Source organism: Thalassophryne amazonica, chromosome 15 (genome assembly GCF_902500255.1).
Source record: "Thalassophryne amazonica chromosome 15, fThaAma1.1, whole genome shotgun sequence".
Classification (NCBI taxonomy): domain Eukaryota; kingdom Metazoa; phylum Chordata; class Actinopteri; order Batrachoidiformes; family Batrachoididae; genus Thalassophryne; species Thalassophryne amazonica.
The window spans coordinates 97154552-97178956 of record NC_047117.1 but is presented as its reverse complement, the minus strand read 5'-3'; the positions used below and the strand labels follow the sequence as shown (position 1 = coordinate 97178956).

Here is a 24405-nt window from a genome sequence, read left to right as displayed (position 1 = left end):
TGCCGACACTACGGCACCCCCGGCTGGAGTCAGAGGAGAAGAGAGGGCATAACAAAAAACAGAAAGACAACCCAAATACCACCCCATCACCCCCCAGGGGACCGTTCCATCTAACCCCGGGGAGGGGGGAAACAAAAAGAAACAAAAAAAAAAACAGACCAACACACAGTTATTTGGGTCCCCGTCTTTCCTTTTCTTTTTCTTGTGTAGCAAAGGCTGCAGGATCACACCCCCAGACAAACAGTGGACAACAAAAAACAAAAACCCACTCAAAAAACACCCACACAAAATGAACCAACACAAAACAAATCAGTGAGGTATACCGTCAAGCTCAACCACATGGAACACACCTGTTCCTACTCAAGAGCTTGACGGTACCGTGATTCAGGCACCACAAGGGGGAACCAGAGTGCTAAAAAATGAAAAACCCCCTTTGGTGACAAAAAACAAACGAGCTGCATCCTCGTGCGCAGCTGTGTGCAACAACCAAAATGTGCTCAACTAAATAACGCCGGAGCTGAAACAACAGACGCAGTAGTTACCTTTTATCCGGGGAAACGGGGCTACGACTGTAGCACAGGAAGCCCAGCGACCCGTGCTAACAGAGCTCCGCCGTGCGCGTGAACCCATTACAAACGCACTCTTGCAGCTCCCGTTTAAGCCTCCCATCCGGTCGGAGTGTGACGCGAAGCTGTCGCCAGTCACACTCCACCACGACCCACGGATAAGGCACAAACACAGGACACGGCTGCAAGAGAGCACAAATTAGTATCTAGTAATGGGTTCTCAAACACGCACCTTCCGGGCGGAGAGCCCCGCAACTGATCCGGATAACCACTGAACGTCTGCTGCCGCCTTCCCGGCGCGTTACCGTCTCTGCTACCGCTGGGTCCGTGATGTTTGGCCAGAGACTACTGTTATGTGTCGGACGCAGCTCGGAGAACCGACCAGCGTTTGAAGGACCCAGTATGAAATAAGCAGAGCACGGTACAAAGGCTAACTGAATTTAATACATAACAGTGATCATAATAATAATAAAAGGTGCGGTCTGGCGTGGTGCGCTCCCAGCAGCGCTAATGGTCCGGAGCCAGAAGCTGTTTCGGACCCAAGGACCCCGCCGACACCCCCCAGGTGGCCGCAACAACCGAGTCTGTGAAAGAAGGAACCATTATGTGAGTCCACACTCTACACACAGAACACTTAAAGGTGTACAAACAGCAAACACTTCCTGGCTTGATTACTGATCAGCTTCCAACCTGCAGGCATGGAACATCCCGTTCACAAATCACCACTGCAGTGGAAGCTGATACATGACTAACATACAGCTCAATACAATAAGGTGTGAGGGACACCACATTTACTGACTGTATAACTGTTAGTCACAAAATCCAACGTACCTCAGGAAGTGTGCTGACGAGCGTGAGACCTCACCCTCTCCTCTTTCACAGACCGTGCATCAAACCTGGACATTCTCAGCGTCCGCTGCTGATGAGATGGCTCCCAAGACGACGATCTCACCCGTCTGGTCACAAGGTCGAGTCTCTGGCAAATGCACACTGTGCACTTCAGTCTTAAATGCCAACATACTCCAATCCCTCCAGATGCACCTCAGCTGTGAGTCCTGACGAGTCGCAGGTGATCAGGGTGAAGTCCTCCTAACAGCCTCAGCAACACAGCCACTCAGTCCCAAATGCACGCCACCTGGGAGGAAACCAAATGACAAACAAACCGGCAGCCAGGCCCCCCCAGCCATACAACATTTTACTGGTTGTTGATGGTCTGGGAGCAGGCACCGTCTCTACGGGGATGGGGTATTGGGGGGGTGGCAGGGGGAGAGAAGCTGCAGAGAGGTGTGTAAGACTACAACTCTGCTTCCTGGTCCCAACCCTGGATAGTCACGTTTGGAGGGTTTAATAAAATTGGCCAGATTTCTAGAAATGAGAGCTGCTCCATCCAAAGTGGGATGGATGCCATCTCTCCTAACAAGGTTGTCCCCAGAAGTTTTGTCAATTATCTATGAAGCCCACCTCATTTTTTGGACACCACTCAGACAGCCAGCAATTCAAGGAGAACATGCGGCTAAACATGTCACTCCCGGCTCCATTGTTTTTGCAAAGTTACACACCGATTCAATGTTAATTTTAGTGACCTCCAATTGGCGTAACCGGGTGTCATTACTGCTGACGTGAATTACAATCTTTACCAAATTTACGCTTAGCCTTAGCCAGCAGTTTCAAATTTCCTTCAATGTTGCCTGCTCTGGCCCCCGGAAGACAATTGACTATGGTTGCTGGTGTCGCTAACTTCACATTTCTCAAAACAGAGTCACCAATAACCAGAGTTTGTTCCTCGGCGGGTGTGTCGCCGAGTGGGGAAAAACGGTTAGAGCTGTGAACAGGTTGGTGGTGTACAGGGGGCTTCTATTTAGAACTTTGCTTCGTCCTCACAGTCACCCAGCTGGCCTGCTTTCCCGGCTGCTCGGGATCTGCTGGGGGACAGCTAACGGCGACTAAGCTACCTTGGTCCGCACCAACTACAGGGGCCTGGCTAGCTGTAGGATTTTCCAAGGTGCAGAGCCGAATCTCCAATTCCCCCAGCCTGGCCTCCAAAGCTACAAATAAGATAGACTTATTACAAGTACCATTACTGCTAAAGGAGGCCAAGGAATAACTAAATATTGTCATTTCACACCCAGAGCAGAAAAGTGCGGGAGAGACAGGAGAAGCCGCCATGCTAAACCGGCTAAGAGCTAGTAGCTGCGCTAAGCTAGCGGATTCCTAAAAACACACAAAGTGAATAATGTGTAAATAATTTAGAGGTGATTCAGCAGAGGGAGTGCTTTAGTTAAGGCACGTGAAGATTACACTGTGAAACAAATTGTTATCTAGTTATCTAGATCAATCTAACTACGCAGATTAAACAGCTAACAGATACAGCAAAACACCGCTGTGCTCCGGAACAGGAAGTGATACAATACCGCAGTGAGAGCCAACCACCAGTCGAGGCAAGCAGGAAGGAGGTTGTTTGCCAAAATCTTGCAATACATGACCCCATCCAACCTCCCTTCAATACAGTGCAGTTGTCCTGTCCCGTTTGCAGAAGAGCACCCCCAGAGTATGATGCTTCCGCCCCATACTTCACGGTTGGGATGGTTTTCTTGGGGTTGTTCTCATCCTCTAAACATGGTAAGTGGAGTTGATTCCAAAAAGCTCTATTCTGGTCTCATCTGACCACATGACCTTCTCCCACGCTGCCTCTGGATCATCCAGATGGTCACTGGTGAACTTCAAACGGGCCTGGACATGTGCTGGCTTGAGCAGGGGGACCTTGCTGCCCTGCAGGATTTTAAACCATGACAGCATCATGTGTTACTAATGTAATCTTTGTGACTGTGGTCCCAGCTCTCTTCAGGTCTTCATTGACCAGGTCCTCCTGTGTAGTTCTGAGCTTTCTCAGAATCATCCTTACCCCACAAAGTGAGATCTTGCATGGAATCCCAGACCGAGGGAGATTGACAGTCATCTTGTGTTTCTTCCACTTTCTAATAAATAATCATAACAGTTGTTGTCTTCTACCAAGCTGCTTGCCTGTTGTCCTGTAGTCCATCCCATCCTTGTGCAGGTCTACAGTTTTGTCCCTGGTGTCCTTAGACAGCTCTTTGGTCTTGGCTATGGTGGACAGGTTGGAGTGTGATTGATTGCGTGTGCAAACAGGTGTCTTTTATACAGGTAAAAAGTTCAAACAGGTGTAGGGCTGCAGCTATCGATTATTTTAGTATTCGAGTATTCTATCGATTATTCTGGCGATTAATGGAGTAATCGCATAAAAAGTACTTTTGCGTTTTGAAGCATTAACAGTTCACAGCTCTCCCTAAGTAATGGCACAATGTCACTGCGTCATCATGGAGACTGTCAAATTTATTGGATCCCTTTCTGTTTTCCTGGGTAATTATTTATTTTTTCACATCTTTACAAGATTTGGATCTTTCTTGGTGGCAGGAGCTCAGCCAAAGTCAGGCCAAAGTCTTGACATTTTGCTGAAATGGTGATGGGTTGTGGCTTTCTGTTTTTTGTTTACCCCAACTTGTAAAATTTAACCATTTTTATTTATTTATTTATTAAGGTGGTGGACTGGGTCCCTACATGAATTTCTTTTTAACACTCTCTCTGCGATTCAGCCAATGCATTTCATTTTCAGCTGGAGGTTGAACATGCAGCCTCGCAGTCACTGGTTTTTTATATTATTAGTATTATTATTATTATTTTATTTGAGTTCCCGTGTTTGTGAAGCATTGTGTGTTGCCCAAAAAAGCGAAAATTAAAAAGTGAAACATTCATTGCAAGTCTAAGCAAAACACAGAAGAAAGAGTGGACTTCTTCCAGAGACTGTATGTGGCCGGGACGGAGCTGTGTGAGGGCAGTGCTGAGCCGCTAACACCGGGCAGAGAGAGGCAGCATCCGGCCGCCACGCGCAGAGAGTGGCCAGCAGATGAAACTGTGTTGTTTTTAAAAAACAAACACACTGCTTTGCTTTAAATGGACAGTAAGCTATTTCAGATGATCAGCGTGGACAGTCTTTTTCCTAAAAGGCTATATTTCATTCTGTTTGTCACGTTGTAAAAGTGTAGCTTTTGTGCTAATTTGATTTGCGCTTGCTCTAGTCTTCTTTTGTTTGTTTTTCTGGGGACATTACAGCACCACACACAGGCCTGGTATATGTACTACAACGTTAAACGAAGCTTCGAGGCACAGAATTTGCCTCTAACATTTTTGTAATCGAATTATTCAAATTACTCGACTTATCATTTCAGCCCTAAACAGGTGCAATTAATACAGGTAAAGAGTGCAGAATAAGAGGGCTTCTTAAAGGAAAATTAACAGGTCTGGGAGATACAGAATTCTTGCTGGTTGGTAGGTGTTCAAATACTTATTTGCAGCAGTAACATACAAATAAATTATTTTAAAAATCATCCGGATTCCGGATTTTTTTTTTTTTTTAGATTATGTCTCTCACAGTGGACATGCACCTAAGATGAAAATTTCAGACCCCTCCATGATTTGTAAGTGGGAGAACTTGCAAAACCGCAAGGTGTTCAAATACTTTCCTCACTGTATGTGTGTCAAGTCCTGAATGCATTGCTGAAATCCTAATGCATCCACAATTTCCATGAATGATTTGCAGAGGGGAACAGAAGGCTTATTTATATGAATGTTAAAGTCACCAATAATCAGAATGTTATCTGCACTGGTCAATAAGTTAGAGATGAACTCACCAAATTTATCTAAGAATTCAGAGTATGGGCCAGGGGGCCTATATACTAGGAGTGGGAGAAAAAATTTGATTCACATATCACAATTTTTTGTTTTCCATTTTTTAAATCATTTTTTAACAAAAATATCAATATTTTTCTAAATATAGATGCTTCATTTTAGACTACGTTTATCAGCTGGGTTTGTAAAAGTTACTGCTTTTCTCCAGCAGAGGGTGAAATGCTTTTCTTTGACTCTCTACCTGGCAACACAACGCCACATCCGTCTGCGGGGGGGGAAAAAAAACTTAAATTGAAAGCAGAGAATGGCGGACAACTCGCTACGTGGCGTGGGGATAAAAGTCCTACAATCACATTTTGGATTTTTTGCTTTGAAGGGCAAAGCAGAACTGGACATGTCGAAAGCTATTAGTAAAATCTGTAATGCACACGTTGCGTACTACGGAAATACGACAAACCTTAATGCCCACCAAGCAAGGCACCATCCTGAAGTAAATGCAGAGCTTCCAGCCAAATGTCCTGCAGCACCAAGCCAACAGACACTGAAAGCAGCATTTTCCAATCTACTCAGCAGTTCTGAAAAAATGAAACGCATCACAAAATCAATCGCGGACTTTATTTGCAAAGACCTGCGGCCTTATGGTGTTGTGGAAAATATGGGTTTCAGGAACATGCTACACATGCTGGAGCTGAGGTACGTGATACCTTCCAGAAAGTATTTCTCTGAAACAAAAGGCTCACATTTGAGTTTTCAGGTGCTCAGGTTCAGGTGTTGTGTAAGTGAAATTTGTTTTTTTTTGTTTTTTACAGCACTGACAGAGCAGAACAGTTAAATAAGCTGCTAAATAAATATTAAAAACAGATTCACATGTGATGTGTATTTTTGGGAGAAATATGCCTCCTGATATAGACTGTAGACATCATTATGCAACTTTTTCACTGGTATTAAGAAAGCTAAACTAAGAATTGCAAAAATTGGCAATATAAAAATCATAATTTAAATCGAATCGGCACCCCAAAAATCGTGAGAGAATCGAATCATCATACTTGAAATGACTGATCTTTAGCTGGATGTATCATTATCTTACAGAGTGATGGATGTTCATTTTGAACAGTTTGTCCATGTGTTCTGTAAATTATGCCAGAAAGTAACATTCATACAACAACAAAAAAACCTTTGCTCTTCTCCTCCATATTTATATGTGGAAGTCAACCTGCTGAACAGTTTTTGATCTCTTCAGATTCAGCTGAAACAACAAAGCAATTAAATATCGAACAGATAAAACACAGATCAGGCTGAGGAACGTCTGCTTCCAGTTCCAACAGGCATGGCTTTTTACTGCTACACCAGCCTCCAGTCTCATGAGGTTCTGAACCAAACCAAAGTTCTTAAAGTGACTGAGGCCACAGCTTGTCTGCAGGGACAATGTGCCTAAACAGCTAAAAGTGCACCAGTAAAATCTCACTGAATATGAATGTCTGTCTATAAATAAACTGCTTGTTTTGCATCCTTAAAGACAGATGAAGCTTCTAACAATTCTGCTAATACTTGTACTTTGGAATACTACAAACAGCCAACCAACATCTGGTATTTTTCAGCAATATTTGATCAGAAAGAAATTCAATATCATCAGCCAATACTATGATCTTGCATATAATTCATGGTCATGGTGGCAGCAGGGCAAGCAGCTCACCCCACACTTCTGTGACCAGGTAAAAACTTTTGATCATATTTATGGCTGATTCCAGACTCTCTGGACAGGGAGTGGATGAACACTTAAATGTGTGTTTGTGTACTGGAACTGACCTGGACCACAGCATATTCCACCAGGGATGAAAACCCAAAAAGCAAACAGGCAATGAGCCAAATATCAATGGCCTTTACGTAAGACACCTTCGGCAGCTCTGAAGCCAAAGACATACTCTCACTGGACAGAGAGAGGACTGACAAAATACCTAAAAACACACAAATACATCATTTTTGTTTTGCATTTTTACAACCACAACTCCAATGAAGTTGGGACATTGTGAAAAATGTAAATAAAAACAGAATACGATTTTCAAATCCTCTTCAACCTATATTCAACTGAATACACCACAAAGACAAGATATTTAATGTTCAAACTGATCAACTTTATTGTTTTTGTGCAAATATTTGCTCATTTTGAAATGGATGCCTGCAACAGGTTTCAAAAAAGCTGGGACAGTGGTATGTTTCCCACTGTGTTACATCACCTTTCCTTCTAACAACACTCAATAAGCGTTTGGGAACTGAGGACACTAATTGTTGAAGCTTTGTAGGTGGAATTCTTTTCCATTCTTGCTTGATGTACGACTTCAGCTGTTCAACAGTCCGGGGTCTCCGTTGTCGTATTTTGCGCTTCATAATGCGCCACACATTTTCAATGGGCGACAGGTCTGGACTGCAGGCAGGCCAGACTAGTACCCGCACTCTTTTACTACAAGGCCACGCTGTTGTAACACGTGCAGAATGTGGCTTGGCATTGTCTTGCTGAAATAAGCAGGGACGTCCCTGAAAAAAAAAACATTGCTTGGTCAGGGCTGTGAAATGAAAATTGTGAAATCCGAGGAAAATTCGCAGGGGGTCTGGGGGGCCCTAACCCTAACCCCAGAAAACAAATTAAATTTTTATCTAATGATCTAATGATTTTCAACATCTCCTGGAAGAACAAATCTAAAAAAAATTGCATATTTAAATGATCCTAGATTCAACCTTTCATTTGAACTGTCAGTGATAATGTTGAAATAACAGAACATGGAAGTAGGACCTAGAATGATTTTCCTTTTAATTGTAAACCAAATTATGCATTAACTCAGAACAATTAAACTACATGAAATTCATGAAGACTGAAAAGACTGTTAAAGCATTTCAAAAACCACAGCTAAAGCTTGTAGAATATTTTAAAAATCATTGTAAAATATCAATAACACACCTTACAGTAAAAAAGCCACATACGAGGTCTGTTAGAAAAGTATCCGACCTTTTTATTTTTTCAAAAACCTGATGGATTTGAATCACGTGTGCTTGCATGAGCCAACCTTGAACCTTTGTGCGCATGCGTGAATTTTTTCATGCCTGTCGGTTGCGTCATTTGCTTGTAAGCAGCCTTTGTGTGAGGACGGGTGGAGTCTCTCGTCATTTTTTTTCTTTGCAAGGAAATGGCGGAACAACTGGAGCAGCGCGACTGCATCAAATTTTGCCAGAAACTGGGCGACAGCCTGGTGGAAACTATTCGGATTATTCAGACGGCTTTCGGTGACGATCGTCTGGGCATCACACAGATTAAGGAGCGGTACAACCGGTTTAAAGACGTCCGCACAACGGTGGAGAGCGAGCCATGCTCCGATCGGCATCAACATGCTGAAATGACCAGATCATTTCCAAAGTGAACGCTGTGGTGATGAGGGACCGTCGTGTGACTGTCCGAGAAATTGTGGAAGAGGTGGACATCAGCACTTTTTCAGCACATTCCACTGTGACAGAAGATTTTGCTATGAAAAGAGTTGCAGCAAAATTCATCGGCACGAAGCTGATGGCGCAGCAAAAGCGCCTTCATGTTGAAGTCTCACAGGACATGTTGTGACATGCACTCGTATTTTACTGATGGACAACCAGCTATTTAAGACTGCACCAGTGTTAATTTCGTTGACGAAATATTTGTTTTTTTCATCATAAATATATTTTTGCGGACGAAAATGAAAATAAAACACTTTTTTTGAGACGATAACTATAACTAAATTAATTTATATTCACGTCAACGAAAAAAAGACGAGACGGAAATCCAATCAGTAGACAGTTAAGATCATGGTAAGATGGGAGAAACGGCAAAACAACCACTCAACAGATAGAAGAGATGGGAGCAGACGAGAGGAGAACCAATCAGAGCTTAGCTTATTAACCAGTAACAGGAAGTAAGCCACTGTTTCGACCGCACATGGGAAGACAAGGGAGGTAGTTGAAGAGAGTCAAGAGACTGAGAAAACGAGACACGAAAGAAAAAGCGACAAAATGTCCACGGCCGGCAGAAAAAGAAGGGAAGATTTATGGGCCCATTTCATATTCGACGACAAAGAGAACAAGACAAAGTGTAAAGCATGCAACGCAGTAATCCGCAGCAAGAACACGACAAATCTAAAGAGACATCTACAGAACAACCACCTCGAGATATTCTCAAAGGTAAAATCGCTAAGGCATTATATATATAATTGTATATTGACTACAGTGTGCTCACATATTAGTAATAAATGTAAGTAAGTCCCTTCGGCTGCTCCCTTGTTTGCACTCGGGGTCGCCACAGCAAATCCAACGTGGATCTGCATGTTGATTTGGCACAGGTTTTACGCCGGATGCCCTTCCTGACGCAACTCCACATTACATGGAGAAATGTGGCAGGGGTGGGATTTGAACCCAGAACCTTCCGAACTGAAACCAAGCGCATTAACCACTTGGCCACCACCCCTGCTCATATTAGTAATAAATGTGATGAACTGAAATGTACTGTCTGGTGGGCTAGTCAATATCCGCATCACCGTGGTCACGTTGGGTTATGCTAACATGTGAACATGTTAATTTGTGTAAAATACAAGTGAAAAACACTGATTAACTGTATATATTTTTACACTGATAATGCATGAACACGCTATCATTATTTACACACTGACCCAGCATAAAATTATGTCACGTCATCTAACTTGCTTTGAAGAAAATACATTTTTTAACTGTAATGTTAAAATAAAAGCACAAGTCTTAACTTTTTTCTTTTTTATTACCCCACAGTGGTGATTGATTTAGTCAACAAAAATTGCTTCCTATTTTAGTCGACTAAAATAGGAAGCAATTTTAGTCTACTAAAATTAATCCAAATTGAATGACTCAAACTAGACTAAAATTTACAATAATTTTAGTCAGAAGACTAAGACTAAAACTAAATTAAAATTTCTTGTCACAATTAACACTGGACTGCACCACCGGTTCTTTGAGGATAGACATTATGACGACTTTGATGAATTGTTTAAAGAATGTGCCGTGGATTCTGTTGTGTGTTTGACGGACAGTGAGTGTGTGTCCACTGTGAATGGCAGTGATTGGAAAAGAAAATGAAAAGAGAAGTCGCGGACTTCATTTGTACTGCATGAAGAACTTACTAACATTCATCTAATGCATGCAATTTTGTTGAGATCTGAGCAACAACACGTTGAATGTTGTGTGTTACGTTTGTTGTAGTAGATCGTCAAATTTGTATTTGGAGAAGTTTTCACATGTATGTTTACACGATGTCTCAACCTTTTCTGGGCTGAAAGTGATTGTGATTTATGACTTGTGATAAAATGCGGGCTTTAACCATGCATATATGTAATACAATATTTTATTGGATTTTGTAGTATGATTATGTTATTGCCAGCTTGCACTCGACCGAGACGGACGCACTTTTCTCTTCTCCCTCCCTCCTTATCTCTCCTGCTTCTGTGGCGTGTTGTCTGTGAGGCTGCAGCTTTGCTCTTCTGGAAAACGACAAAAATGGATCTGTTAAAGTGGTCTCTGAACGCAATTGACACTATTTTTTCTACAAGACATTCGGGGGCGAAGGACCCGACCTGTCCTGCCGGGACGCATGTGATGGGTTACGTGATGGACCCGTGGAGGAGATGGCAGGTCATGTGCCTTTACATGCTTTCTGTGGAGGACGTCGAAGATGTGTACATATTCGGCTTGGTGGTGACCGGCTTTCTGATGTGTGGAGCGGGCACTTTCTTGATTTTCCGGTAAACCAGCAAAGTGGAAGCAGCTTTGATTGGTCCTTCCAGGCTGCCCTACATGATTGATTCGATTGGAAAGGCAGTGGCTGCGCAGTCGGCGGGGGTTAACCGCGCGTTGGAAAACATCTCGAGCAGGATTGCGGCCCTGGAAACCCGCTATGACCGTCTGTGAAGACCACATTCTACATTCAGATGCATTGAGAGCCACTCTGTTCTCAGAACTGTGGAATCTTTCAGGCGTCTGCTAATCTGGCTATTCATTTGGCTTCCCCAAATACAGCTGCACTTCAAGGTCGCTGTGATAAAACCTCCTCAGAAGATCAACACTTAAGCCTCGCTCCCTGGTCTTCCCCCTTCCCCTCAGCTTCTCCAGCTCTGTTAGAACTGTTCAGGACTGCTCAGACTGCGCAGGGCTGCTCCCTCTCCCTCCCCCTCCAGGATTGTCGGACAAGGCCGTTGACGGCGCCAAACAGGCTGCCTCTGGAGTGTTTTGATAAACTGGTCCTTTCAAATCTCGGTTGTCGTCCTGTGTCCTTGTTTTTGTCTCTGTGATTATTGTTTTTCTGTGCTGATGGGGATTTTTTTTCCTCATTGCTGCTGTGTAATGCAGCAGCTATGAGGGGTTTTTTTTTTTCTCCTCTTCCCTCGTGTTTGCTTTCATATATATGTTTTATGTACCGGGCCAGCCCATGTGTTGTGTGTTGTGTGTGTGTTGTTTGTTATGGGTCGGTGTTGGTTTGCTCAGCCCTGCTGTTGACCAAGGCAGGGATGTACATCTGGAGCTGGTCCCCGGGCGCCTAATGGCGACTTCTGCTCCTACTGGCAATTAAGATTGGGTTAAATGCAGTAGACACATTTCATTGTGCAGGGAACATGTTCATGTTCTATATTGTGCATATGACAATAAATTTCTTTGAATCTTGAATCTTTGAATCTTATCTGTGGGTAGCATATTTGTAGCTGCTATTCACATGGTCTAAAACTGCATGTCCCCAGCATTTGTGTGTCATCTCATGAATTGGTCATATAGGGGAGTTCGGGTTTTTCAGGGATTGCTTACATCCGGATTTGATGGAAGATATTATGGATGGTTCCCATTGTTTTGGGTGATTTGATGTTTTGGAAAGGTTAGGGTTAGGGTTTCTGATGCATTTGTGGTCATTTATTTTTTGACTTAGGCTTCATATACGGTTTCTTCAAGGCATCCAACAGTGGGCCCCTGAGGTCACTATACTTGGTTTATTATTAAATCTGTGACTTTGCATATTCACCTGAAAGTTGTTGTTCTTGACTACAAATCTACTTTTATTTTAAAATTTTTTTTAGGGTAGACTACATGACTGGCTACCCACTATCATGAGTGGCAATCCACTGTGGTTATTCTTACTTAGATTGACAACAACGAGAAGAATCAGACTGGCCACAGTGTTCATGACTGGCAGAGTAACTAAATTTTCGGATGTATACCCTAAACATCAGAGGTATTGTACCTGAGGACATGCCTGTGTTTCACGTTTGTTCTTTAGAGTAAACTTTCACTGTACATCTTTTGTGGCATAAGTTATGTATTTGCAGTGGTGGGCACAGCTAACCAAAAAAATTTGCTTCGATAACAGATAATGAGCTAACTGAGAAGTTATCTTTTATAAAGCTAAACCGATAAACCACCCAAAAATTTATCGGAAGCTACAGATAACCGATAATTTCCAGTACTGTACACTTGCAACTATGAACAAGCTGATTTTGAGTTTTAACACCACGATCGCTTCTGGTAGCATCAAAGGCGACCACAGACCCAAACAATGAGTCAGCACTTCTGTCTTTGTGCGCCCTGCCCGCTGCTGGAAGCTTCTGGGTATTACATAGCTTCCAGCAGTGAAGCAGCTGAGAGGAGCAGCGAAGCTCAACTCTCTACTCAATAACAGCGTTGCCGTGAGGCGGAGGTCTTGGAAAATAAAGCAGTGCTGACTTATGGATTGGTTTATAAATAAAATTAATACTGATAGAATAACTCCATTAATGTAATTTGTACAAAGTTAAAATATAACATATCTTTTAATGTTAACTCAGCCACATGGGGTGTGTAGCCAGTACATTCTAAGTGCCGGTCCAAAGCACGGATAAATGAGGAGGGTTGCATCAGGAAGGGCATCCGGCGTAAAACAAGCCAACCCAACTATGCAGACTCAGAATCGAATTCCCATACCGGATCGGTCGCGGCCCAGGTTAACAACCTCCGCCACCGGTGCTATTGCCCAACAGGGTGCCGGTGGAAATTGGGCTACTGCTGGGCGAAGACGATGAAGAAGAGGAGGAAAATGTTGCCACGGACAGCGGGAGAAGAAGAAAACTAGAAGGGTGGAAATGAGAGTGGGGACTTTGAATGTTGGTAGTATGACTGGTAAAGGGAGAGAGCTGGCTGATATGATGGAGAGGAGAAAGGTAGACATATTGTGTGTGCAAGAGACCAAGTGGAAGGGAAGTAAGAGCAGGAGCATCGGCGGTGGATACAAGTTGTTGTACCATGGTGAGGACAGGAAGAGAAATGGTGTTAGGGTCATTTTAAAGGAAGAGTATGTTAAAAGTGTGTTGGAGGTTAAGCAAGTGTCTGACAGGGTGATGAGTGTGAAGTTGGAAATTGAAGGGGTGATGATGAATATCATCAGTGCATATGCCCCACAGGTAGGTTGTGAGATGAAGGAGAAAGAAGATTTCTGGAGTGTGTTAGATGAGATGGTGGAGAGTGTGCCCAAGCATGAAAGAGTGGTGATAGGAGCAGACTTCAATGGGCATGTTGGTGAAGGGAACAGAGGTGATGAGGAAGTAATGGCTTCAAAAAAAATCAAATCAATCAAAAAAATTGATTGATTGATTGATTAATGGGTAGATATGGTATCAAGGATAGGAATGGGGAAGGACAGATGGTAGTTGATTTTGCAAAAAGGATGGAAATGGCTGTGGTGAATACCTACTTTAAGAAATGGGAGGAGCACAGGGTAACATAAGAGTGGAGGAAGGTGCACACAGGTGGACTACATTCTTTATAGGAGATGCAAGCTAAAAGAAATCACAGACTGTAAGGTGGTAGCAGGAGAGAGTGTCACTAGACAGCATAGGATGGTTGTTTGTATGATGACTTTAGAGGTAAAGAAGAAGAAGAGAGTGAGAGCTCAACAAAGGATCAGATGGTGGAAGCTGAAGGAGGAAGACTGTTGTGTGAAATTTAGCAAGCAGGTGAGAGAACCACTGGTTGGAGGGGAAGCAATTTTGGACAACTGGAAAAGTACTGCAGATGTGGTGAGGGAGACAGCTAGGACAGTAATGGGTATGACATCTGGACAGTGGAAGGAAGACAAGGAGACTTGGTGGTGGAATGAAGAGGTCCAGGAAAGCATAAGGAGAAAGAGGTTGGCGAAAAAGTTTTGGGATAGTCGGAGAGATCAATCAATCAATCAATCAATTTTATTTATATAGCGCCAAATCACAACAAACAGTTGCCCCGAGGCGCTTTATATTGTAAGGCAAGGCCATACAATAATTACGTAAAAACCCCAACGGTCAAAACGACCCCCTGTGAGCAAGCACTTGGCGACAGTGGGAAGGAAAAACTCCGTTTTAACAGGAAGAAACCTCCAGCAGAACCAGGCTCAGGGAGGGGCAGTCTTCTGCTGGGACTGGTTGGGGCTGAGGGAGAGAACCAGGAAAAAGACATGCTGTGGAAGGGAGCAGAGCTCAATCACTAATGATTAAATGCAGAGTGGTGCATACAGAGCAAAAAGAGAAAGAAACACTCAGTGCATCATGGGAACCCCCCAGCAGTCTAAGTCTATAGCAGCATAACTAAGGGATGGTTCAGGGTCACCTGATCCAGCCCTAACTATAAGCTTTAGCAAAAAGGAAAGTTTTAAGCCTAATCTTAAAAGTAGAGAGGGTGTCTGTCTCCCTGATCTGAATTGAGAGCTGGTTCCACAGGAGAAGAGCCTGAAAGCTGAAGGCTCTGCCTCCCATTCTAGTCTTACAAACCCTAGGAACTACAAGTAAGCCTGCAGTCTGAGAGCGAAGCGCTCTATTGGGGTGATATGGTACTATGAGGTCCCTAAGATAAGATGGGACCTGATTATTCAAAACCTTATAAGTAAGAAGAAGAATTTTAAATTCTATTCTAGAATTAACAGGAAGCCAATGAAGAGAGGCCAATATGAGTGAGATATGCTCTCTCCTTCTACTCCCCGTTAGTACTCTAGCTGCAGCATTTTGAATTAACTGAAGGCTTTTCAGGGAACTTTTAGGACAACCTGATAATAATGAATTACAATAGTCCAGCCTAGAGGAAATAAATGCATGAATTAGTTTTTCAGCATCACTCTGAGACAAGACCTTTCTAATTTTAGAGATATTGCACAAATGCAAAAAAGCAGTCCTACATATTTGTTTAATATGCGCTTTGAATGACATATCCTGATCAAAATGACTCCAAGATTTCTCACAGTATTACTAGAGGTCAGGGTAATGCCATACAGAGTAAGGATCTGGTTAGACACCATGTTTCTAAGATTTGTGGGGCCAAGTACAATAACTTCAGTTTTATCTGAGTTTAAAAGCAGGAAATTAGAGGTCATCCATGTCTTTATGTCTGTAGGACAATCCTGCAGTTTAGCTAATTGGTGTGTGTCCTCTGGCTTCATGGATAGATAAAGCTGGGTATCATCTGCGTAACAATGAAAATTTAAGCAATGCCGTCTAATAATACTGCCTAAGGGAAGCATGTATAAAGTGAATAAAATTGGTCCTAGCACAGAACCTTGTGGAACTCCATAATTAACCTTAGTCTGTGAAGAAGATTCCCCATTTACATGAACAAATTGTAATCTATTAGATAAATATGATTCAAACCACCGCAGCGCAGTGCCTTTAATACCTATGGCATGCTCTAATCTCTGTAATAAAATTTATGGTCAACAGTATCAAAAGCAGCACTGAGGTCTAACAGAACAAGCACAGAGATGAGTCCACTGTCTGAGGCCATAAGAAGATAATTTGTAACCTTCACCAATGCTGTTTCTGTACTATGATGAATTCTAAAACCTGACTGAAACTCTTCAAATAGACCATTCCTCTGCAGATGATCAGTAGCTGTTTACAACTACCCTTTCAAGAATTTTGAGAGAAAAGGAAGGTTGGAGATTGGCCTATAATTAACTAAGATAGCTGGGTCAAGTGATGGCTTTTTAAGTAATGGTTTAATTACTTCCACCTTAAAGGCCTGTGGTACATAGCCAACTAATAAAGATAGATTGATCATATTTAAGATCGAAGCATTAAATAATGGTAGGGCTTCCTTGAGCAGCCTGGTAGGAATGGGGTCTAATAGACATGTTGATGGTTTGGATGAAGTAACTAATGAAAATAACTCAGACAGAACAATCTGAGAGAAAGAGTCTAACCAAATACCAGCATCACTGAAAGCAGCCCAAGATAACGATACGACTTTGGGATGGTTCTGAGTAATTTTTTCTCTAATAGTTAAATTTTATTAGCAAAGAAAGTCATGAAGTCATTACTAGTTAAGTTAAGGAATACTCGGCTCAATAGAGCGCTGACTCTTTGTCAGCCTGGCTACAGTGCTGAAAAGAAACCTGGGGTTGTTCTTATTTTCTTCAATTAGTGATGAGTAGTAAGATGTCCTAGCTTTATGGAGGGCTTTTTTATAGAACAACAGACTCTTTTTCCAGGCTAAGCAAAGATCTTCTAAATTAGTGAGACGCCATTTCCTCTCCAACTTACGGGTTATCTGCTTTAAGCTGCGAGTTTGTGAGTTATACCACGGAGTCAGGCACTTCTGATTTAAAGCTCTCTTTTTCAGAGGAGTTACAGCATCCAAAGTTGTCTTCAATGAGGATGTAAAACTATTGACGAGATACTCTATCTCCCTTACAGAGTTTAGGTAGCTACTCTGCACTGTGTTGGTATATGGCATTAGAGAACATAAAGAAGGAATCATATCCTTAAACCTAGTTACAGCGCTTTCTGAAAGACTTCTAGTGTAATGAAACTTATTCCCCACTGGTGGGTAGTCCATCAGAGTAAATGTAAATGTTATTAAGAAATGATCAGACAGAAGGGGGTTTTCAGGGAATACTGTTAAGTCTTCAATTTCCATACCATAAGTCAGAACAAGATCTAACATATGATTAAAGTGGTGGGTGGACTCATTTACATTTTGAGCAAAGCCAATTGAGTCTAATAATAGATTAAATGCAGTGTTGAGGCTGTCATTCTCAGCATCTGTGTGGATGTTAAATCGCCCACTATAATTATCTTATCTGACCTAAGCACTAAGTCAGACAAAAGGTCTGAAAATTCACAGAGAAACTCACAGTAACGACCAGGTGGATGATAGATAATAACAAATAAAACTGGTTTTTGGGACTTCCAATTTGGATGGACAAGACTAAGAGTCAAGCTTTCAAATGAATAAAAGCTCTGTCTGGGTTTTTGATTAATTAATAAGCTGGAATGGAAGATTGCTGCTAATCCTCCACCTCGGCCCATGCTACGAGCATTCTGGCAGTTAGTGTGACTCGGGGGTGTTGACTCATTTAAACTAACATATTCATCCTGCTGTAACCAGGTTTCTGTAAGGCAGAATAAATCAATATGTTGATCAATTATTATATCATTTACTAACAGGGACTTAGAAGAGAGAGACCTAATGTTTAATAGACCACATTTAACGGTTTTAGTCTGTGGTGCAGTTGAAGGTGCTATATTATTTGTTCTTTTTGAATTTTTATGCTTAAATAGATTTTTGCTGGTTATTGGTGGTCTGGGAGCAGGCACCGTCTCTACGGGGATGGGTAATGAGGGGATGGCAGGGGGAGAGAAGCTGCAGAGAGGTGTGTAAGACTACAACTCTGCTTCCTGGTCCAAACCCTGGAGCGCCTTGGGGCAACTGTTTGTTGTGATTTGGCGCTATAGAAGAAAAAAGTTGATTGAAGTTGATTGATTGATAGTCACGGTTTGGAGGATTTAACAAAATTGGCCAGATTTCTAGAAATGAGAGCTGCTCCATCCAAAGTGGGATGGATGCCGTCTCTCCTAACAAGACCAGGTTTTCCCCAGAAAAGAAAGTAGACAGGAGTACAAGGAGATGTGGCGTAAGGCAAAAAGAGAAGTGGCAAAAGCAAAGGAAAAGGCATATTGCGAGCTGTACAAGAAGTTGAATAGTAAGGAAGGAGAAAAGGACTTGTACCGATTGGCCAGACAAAGGGACAGAGCTGGAAAGGCTGTGCAGCAGGTTAGGGTGGTAAAAGATGCACATGGTAATGTGCTGACAAGTGAGGAGTGTGTGCTGAGAAGGTGGAGGGAATATTTTGAAGAGCTGATGAATAAAGAAAATGAGCGAGAGAAAAGGCTGGATGATGTGGTGAGAGTAAATGAGGAAGTACAAGAGATTAGCAAGGAAGAAGTGAGGGCTGCTATGAAGAGGATGAAGAGTGGAAAGGCAGTTGGTCCAGATGACATTCCAGTGGAGGCGTGGAAATGTCTAGGAGAGATGGCAGTAGAGTTTCTAACCAGATTGTTTAATAAAATCTTGGAAAGTGAGAGGATGCCTGAGGAGTGGAGATGAAGTGTGCTGGTTCCTATTACAAAAAACAAGGGTGATGTGCAGAGCTGCAGTAACTACAGAGGCATAAAGCTGATCAGCCACAGCATTGACGTTATGGGAAAGAGTAGTAGAAGCTAGGCTTAGAAAACAGGTGAAGATCTGTGAGCAGCAATATGGTTTCATGCTGAGAAAGAGCACTACAGATGCAATGTTTGCTCTGAGAATACTGTTGGAAAAGTACAGAGAAGGACAGAAAGAGTTACACTGTGTGTTTGTGGACTTAGAAAAAGCCTATGATAGGGTGCCAAGAGAAGAGTTGTGGTATTGTATGAGTGGCAGAGAAGTATGTTAGGGTAGTGCAGGACATGTACAAGAATAGTGTGACAGCGGTGAGATGCGCAGTCGGAATGACAGACTCATTCAAGGTGGAGGTGGGATTACACCAAGGATCAGCTCTGAGTCCTTTCTTGTTTGCAGTGGTGATGGACAGGTTGACGGATGAGATCAGACAGGAGTCCCCATGGACTATGATGTTTGCAGATGACATTGTGATCTGTAGTGAGAGTAGAGAGCAAGTTGAGTCTAGTCTGGAGAAGTGGAGATATGCTTTGGAGAGAAGGGGAAAGTCAGTAGAAGCAAGTCTGCAAGTCTGAGTACATGTGTGTGAGTGAGAGGGAGCCCAGTGGAATAGTGCAGTTACAAGGAGTAGAAGTGATGAAAGTAGATGAGTTTAAATATTTGGGGTCAGCTGTTCAAAGTAATGGAGAGTGTGGTAGAGAGGTGAAGAAGAGAGTGCAGGCAGGGTGGAGTGGGTGGAGAAAGGTGGCAGGAGTGATTTGTGACCGAAGAATATCAGCAAGAGTGAAGGGGAAAGTTTACAAAACAGTAGTGAGACCAGCTATGTTGTATGGTTTAGAGACAGTGGCACTAACAGAAAGACAGGAGGTGGAGCTGGAGGTGGCAGAGCTGAAGATGTTGAGATGCTCTTTGGGAGTGACTAGAATGGACAAGATTAGGAATGAACATATCAGAGGGACGGCTCAGGTGGGACAGTTTGGAGACAAAATCAGAGAGGCGAGATTGAGATGGTTTGGACATGTGCAGAGGAGGGACCCAGGGTATATAGGGAGAAGGATGCTGAGGATGGAGCCACCAGGCAGGAGAAGAAGAGGGAGGCCAAAGAGGAGGTTCATGGATGTGCTGAGAGAGGACATGCAGGTGGTTGTTGTGACAGAGGAAGATACAGAGGACAGGGTGAGATGGAAACGATTGATCTGCTGTGGCGACCCCTAACGGGAACAGCCGAAAGACAAAGAAGATATATCTTTTAATGTTGAATAATGCACTAATTCTGAATTTTTGTAACAAACACAGACAGACGCTAAAGGGATTACGGGTAAAATGTGCCTCCGCTAACACTGATTGGTTGACTCATTCATTCTATGTAAACCAACACATTAATGTGAGGTGTGTCATGTGTTGGTGTTTACAGATAAATGTGCTTTTGTAAAATATGTCTTTTTGTATTTGTAAAAAAAAAGGCATTTAAATAGAACACTGCCATGATCTACTGGTGCCCAGATGTTCAGTACTTAAAGCCTGGTTCACACGGCAGGATAATTAGGCTGATATCGGACCCAATCTTCCCCTTCTGACAATCTTAAGGACGCCCCGACAATCGTGATGATGCTAAAGATAATCTTATCAGATATTCCTGCCGTGTGTGGTGTGTTAAGAGCACTCTGATCTGCTCGGAAGGACGTCAGGGAGCTCCGATCGCAAATCAGTGATATTCAACATGTTGGATTGTCTTGGCCCAATATCGCAGCGTGTGTTGTGTTCTCCGACCACAAACGAGAACTCAGCCTGCTGAATGTGACGTGTAGCCAATCAGAAAGCGAGGTGACAGACGCACGGAGCGGAAAATAAAATCAAAACAGCTGGTCTGACTTACCAGAAAGTCTGGTGGTCACACTGTCTCCACTCCTTTAAGGAACGCCTTTTCTTTTTCTTTTTGTATTGTTTTTTTCTCTCTGTTTTAAATAGTCCACAAAGTATCTCAGTTTGTTTACTCTGAAGTCATGTTAATCTTGAGAGATTTTGCGAGATTTCCTGTCTGAGCTGGGAATGTTCGTGTGTGAAATCTGTTCGTGTGTGGTGTTGTTGTCTTTACCGTGTGGCTCTACACCACACACTGTACGACCAACACTGTTAGATCTATGATTTTTTATCTTCACGTGTGTGGTCTCTCAGGTTTTGGAAACCGAAAGATAATTTTAAAATCCTATCGTGTGAAGCAGGCTTTAGGACGAATACTGCCATGAACACTACTGGCCAGTAGGTGGCAGTAGAGACAGTGAAAACCTGCCAAAACAATATTCCAGATAATCCACGTTTAAGATGCGTGGAATTTAATCAACTCAATTTCAGACATCTTATATATATTACTCTGGAACAAAGACGACAGACAGTGTTTGACTACAGTGTTGTGTACAGTGTACAGTGACAGTGTTTCATCTACTGCCTCTACCGGCCTCTACTGGTGGTTGGCTCTCACTGCGGGATTGTATCACTTCCTGTTCCGGAGCACAGCAGTGTTTTGCTGTATCTGTTAGCTGTTTAATCTGTGTAGTTAGATTGATCTAGATAACTAGATAATGATTTATTTCACAGTGTAATCTTCACGTGCCTTAATTAAAGCACTCTCTCTGCTGAATCACCTCGAAATTATTCACACATTATTCACTTTGTGTGTTTTTAGGAATCTGCTAGCTTAGTGCAGCTATTAGCTCTTAGCCGGTTTAGCATGGGGCTTCTCCTGTCTCTCCCGCACTTTTCTGCGCTGGGTGTGAAATGTTTAGTTATTCCTCGGCCTCCTTTAGCAGTAACGGTACTTGTAATAAGTGTAGCTTCTTAGTAGCTTTGGAGGCCAGGCTGGGCGAATTGGAGACTCAGCTCCGCACCTTGGAAAATCCTACAGCTAGCCAGGCCCCTGTAGTTGGTGCAGACCAAGGTAGCTTAGCCGCCATTAGCTGTCCCCCAGCAGATCCCGAGCAGCCGGGAAAGCAGGCCAGCTGGGAGACTGTGAGGAAGAAGCGTAGTTCTAAACAGAAGCCCCCTGTACACCACAAACCCGTTCACATTTCTAACCGTTTTTCTTCCCCACTTGGCGACACACCCGCCGAGGATCAACCTCTGGTTATTGGTGACTCTGTTTTGAGAAATGTGAAGTTAGCGACATCAGCAACCATAGTCAAATGTCTTCCGGGGGCCAGAGCAGGCGACACTGAAGGAAATTTGAAACTGCTGGCTAAGGCTAAGCATAAATTTGGTAAGATTGTAATTCACGTCGGCAGTAATGACACCCGATTACGCCAAACGGAGGTCAGTAAAATTAATACTGAATCGGTGTGTAACTTTGCAAAAACAATGTCGGACTCTGTAGTTTTCTCTGGGCCCCTCCCCAATCGGACCAGGAGTGACATGTTTAGCCGCATGTTCTCCTTGAATTGCTGGCTGTCTGAGTGGTGTCCAAAAAATGAGGTTGGCTTGATAGATAATCAGCGCAGTGCCTTTAATGCCTATGGCATGCTCTAATCTCTGTAATAAAATTTTATGGTCAACAGTATCAAAAGCAGCACTGAGGTCTAACAGAACAAGCACAGAGATGAGTCCACTGTCCGAGGCCATAAGAAGATCATTTGTAACCTTCACTAATGCTGTTTCTGTACTATGATGAATTCTAAAACCTGACTGAAACTCTTCAAATAGACCACTCCTCTGCAGATGATCAGTTAGCTGTTTTACAACTACCCTTTCAAGAATTTTTGAGAGAAAAGGAAGGTTGGAGATTGGCCTATAATTAGCTAAGATAGCTGGGTCAAGGGATGGCTTTTTAAGTAATGGTTTAATTACTGCCACCTTAAAAGCCTGTGGTACATAGCCAACTAACAAAGATAGATTGATCATATTTAAGATCGAAGCATTAAATAATGGTAGGGCTTCCTTGAGCAGCCTGGTAGGAATGGGGTCTAATAAACATGTTGATGGTTTGGATGAAGTAACTAATGAAAATAACTCAGACAGAACAATCGGAGAGAAAGAGTCTAACCAAATACCGGCATCACTGAAAGCAGCCAAAGATAACGATACGTCTTTGGGATGGTTCTGAGTAATTTTTTCCTCTAATAGTTAAAATTCTGTTAGCAAAGAAAGTCATGAAGTCATTACTAGTTAAAGTTAATGGAATACTCAGCTCAATAGAGCTCTGACTCTTTGTCAGCCTGGCTACAGTGCTGAAAAGAAACCTGGGGTTGTTCTTATTTTCTTCAATTAGTGATGAGTAGAAAGATGTCCTACTTTTACGGAGGGCTTTTTTATAGAGCAACAGACTCTTTTTCCAGGCTAAGTGAAGATCTTCTAAATTAGTGACACGCCATTTCCTCTCCAACTTACGGGTTATCTACTTTAAGCTACAAGTTTGTGAGTTATACCACGGAGTCAGGCACTTCTGATTTAAAGCTCTCTTTTTCAGAGGAGCTACAGCATCCAAAGTTGTCTTCAATGAGGATGTAAAACTATTGACGAGATACTCTATCTCACTTACAGAGTTTAGGTAGCTACTCTGCACTGTGTTGGTATATGGCATTAGAGAACATAAAGAAGGAATCATATCCTTAAACCTAGTTACAGCGCTTTCTGAAAGACTTCTAGTGTAATGAAACTTATTCCCCACTGCTGGGTAGTCCATCAGAGTAAATGTAAATGTTATTAAGAAATGATCAGACAGAAGGGAGTTTTCAGGGAATACTGTTAAGTCTTCTATTTCCATACCATAAGTCAGAACAAGATCTAAGATATGATTAAAGTGGTGGGTGGACTCATTTACATTTTGAGCAAAGCCAATTGAGTCTAATAATAGATTAAATGCAGTGTTGAGGCTGTCATTCTCAGCATCTGTGTGGATGTTAAAATCGGCCACTATAATTATCTTATCTGAGCTAAGCACTAAGTCAGACAAAAGGTCTGAAAATTCACAGAGAAACTCACAGTAATGACCAGGTGGACGATAGATAATAACAAATAAAACTGGTTTTTGGGACTTCCAATTTGGATGGACAAGACTAAGAGTCAAGCTTTCAAATGAATTAAAGCTCTGTCTGGGTTTTTGATTAATTAATAAGCTGGAATAGAAGATTGCTGCTAATCCTCCGCCCCGGCCCGTGCTACGAGCATTCTGGCAGTTAGTGTGACTCGGGGGTGTTGACTCATTTAAACTAACATATTCATCCTGCTGTAACCAGGTTTCTGTAAGGCAGAATAAATCAATATGTTGATCAATTATTATATCATTTACCAACAGGGACTTAGAAGAGAGAGACCTAATGTTTAATAGACCACATTTAACTGTTTTAGTCTGTGGTGCAGTTGAAGGTGCTATATTATTTTTCTTTTTGAATTTTATGCTTAAATAGATTTTTGCTGGTTATTGGTGGTCTGGGAGCAGGCACCGTCTCTACGGGGATGGGGTAATGAGGGGATGGCAGGGGGAGAGAAGCTGCAGAGAGGTGTGTAAGACTACAGCTCTGCTTCCTGGTCCCAACCCTGGATAGTCACGGTTTGGAGGATTTAAGAAAATTGGCCAGATTTCTAGAAATGAGAGCTGCTCCATCCAAAGTGGGATGGATGCCGTCTCTCCTAACAAGACCAGGTTTTCCCCAGAAGCTTTGCCAATTATCTATGAAGCCCA

At 42.6% G+C, this 24405-nt stretch overlaps 1 protein-coding gene across 2 annotated transcripts in view; it reads right to left on the bottom strand.

Moving 5' to 3' along the window:
• LOC117526353 (glycine receptor subunit beta-like) overlaps positions 1-24405 on the bottom strand; it is a 158609-nt gene that overhangs the window by 13916 nt on the left and 120288 nt on the right. For both annotated transcript variants that reach the window (XM_034188419.1, XM_034188418.1), the window contains exon 9: positions 7077-7225. In XM_034188419.1, coding sequence (XP_034044310.1) covers positions 7077-7225 — 149 coding nt within the window. The remainder of the gene's footprint in view (positions 1-7076; positions 7226-24405) is intronic.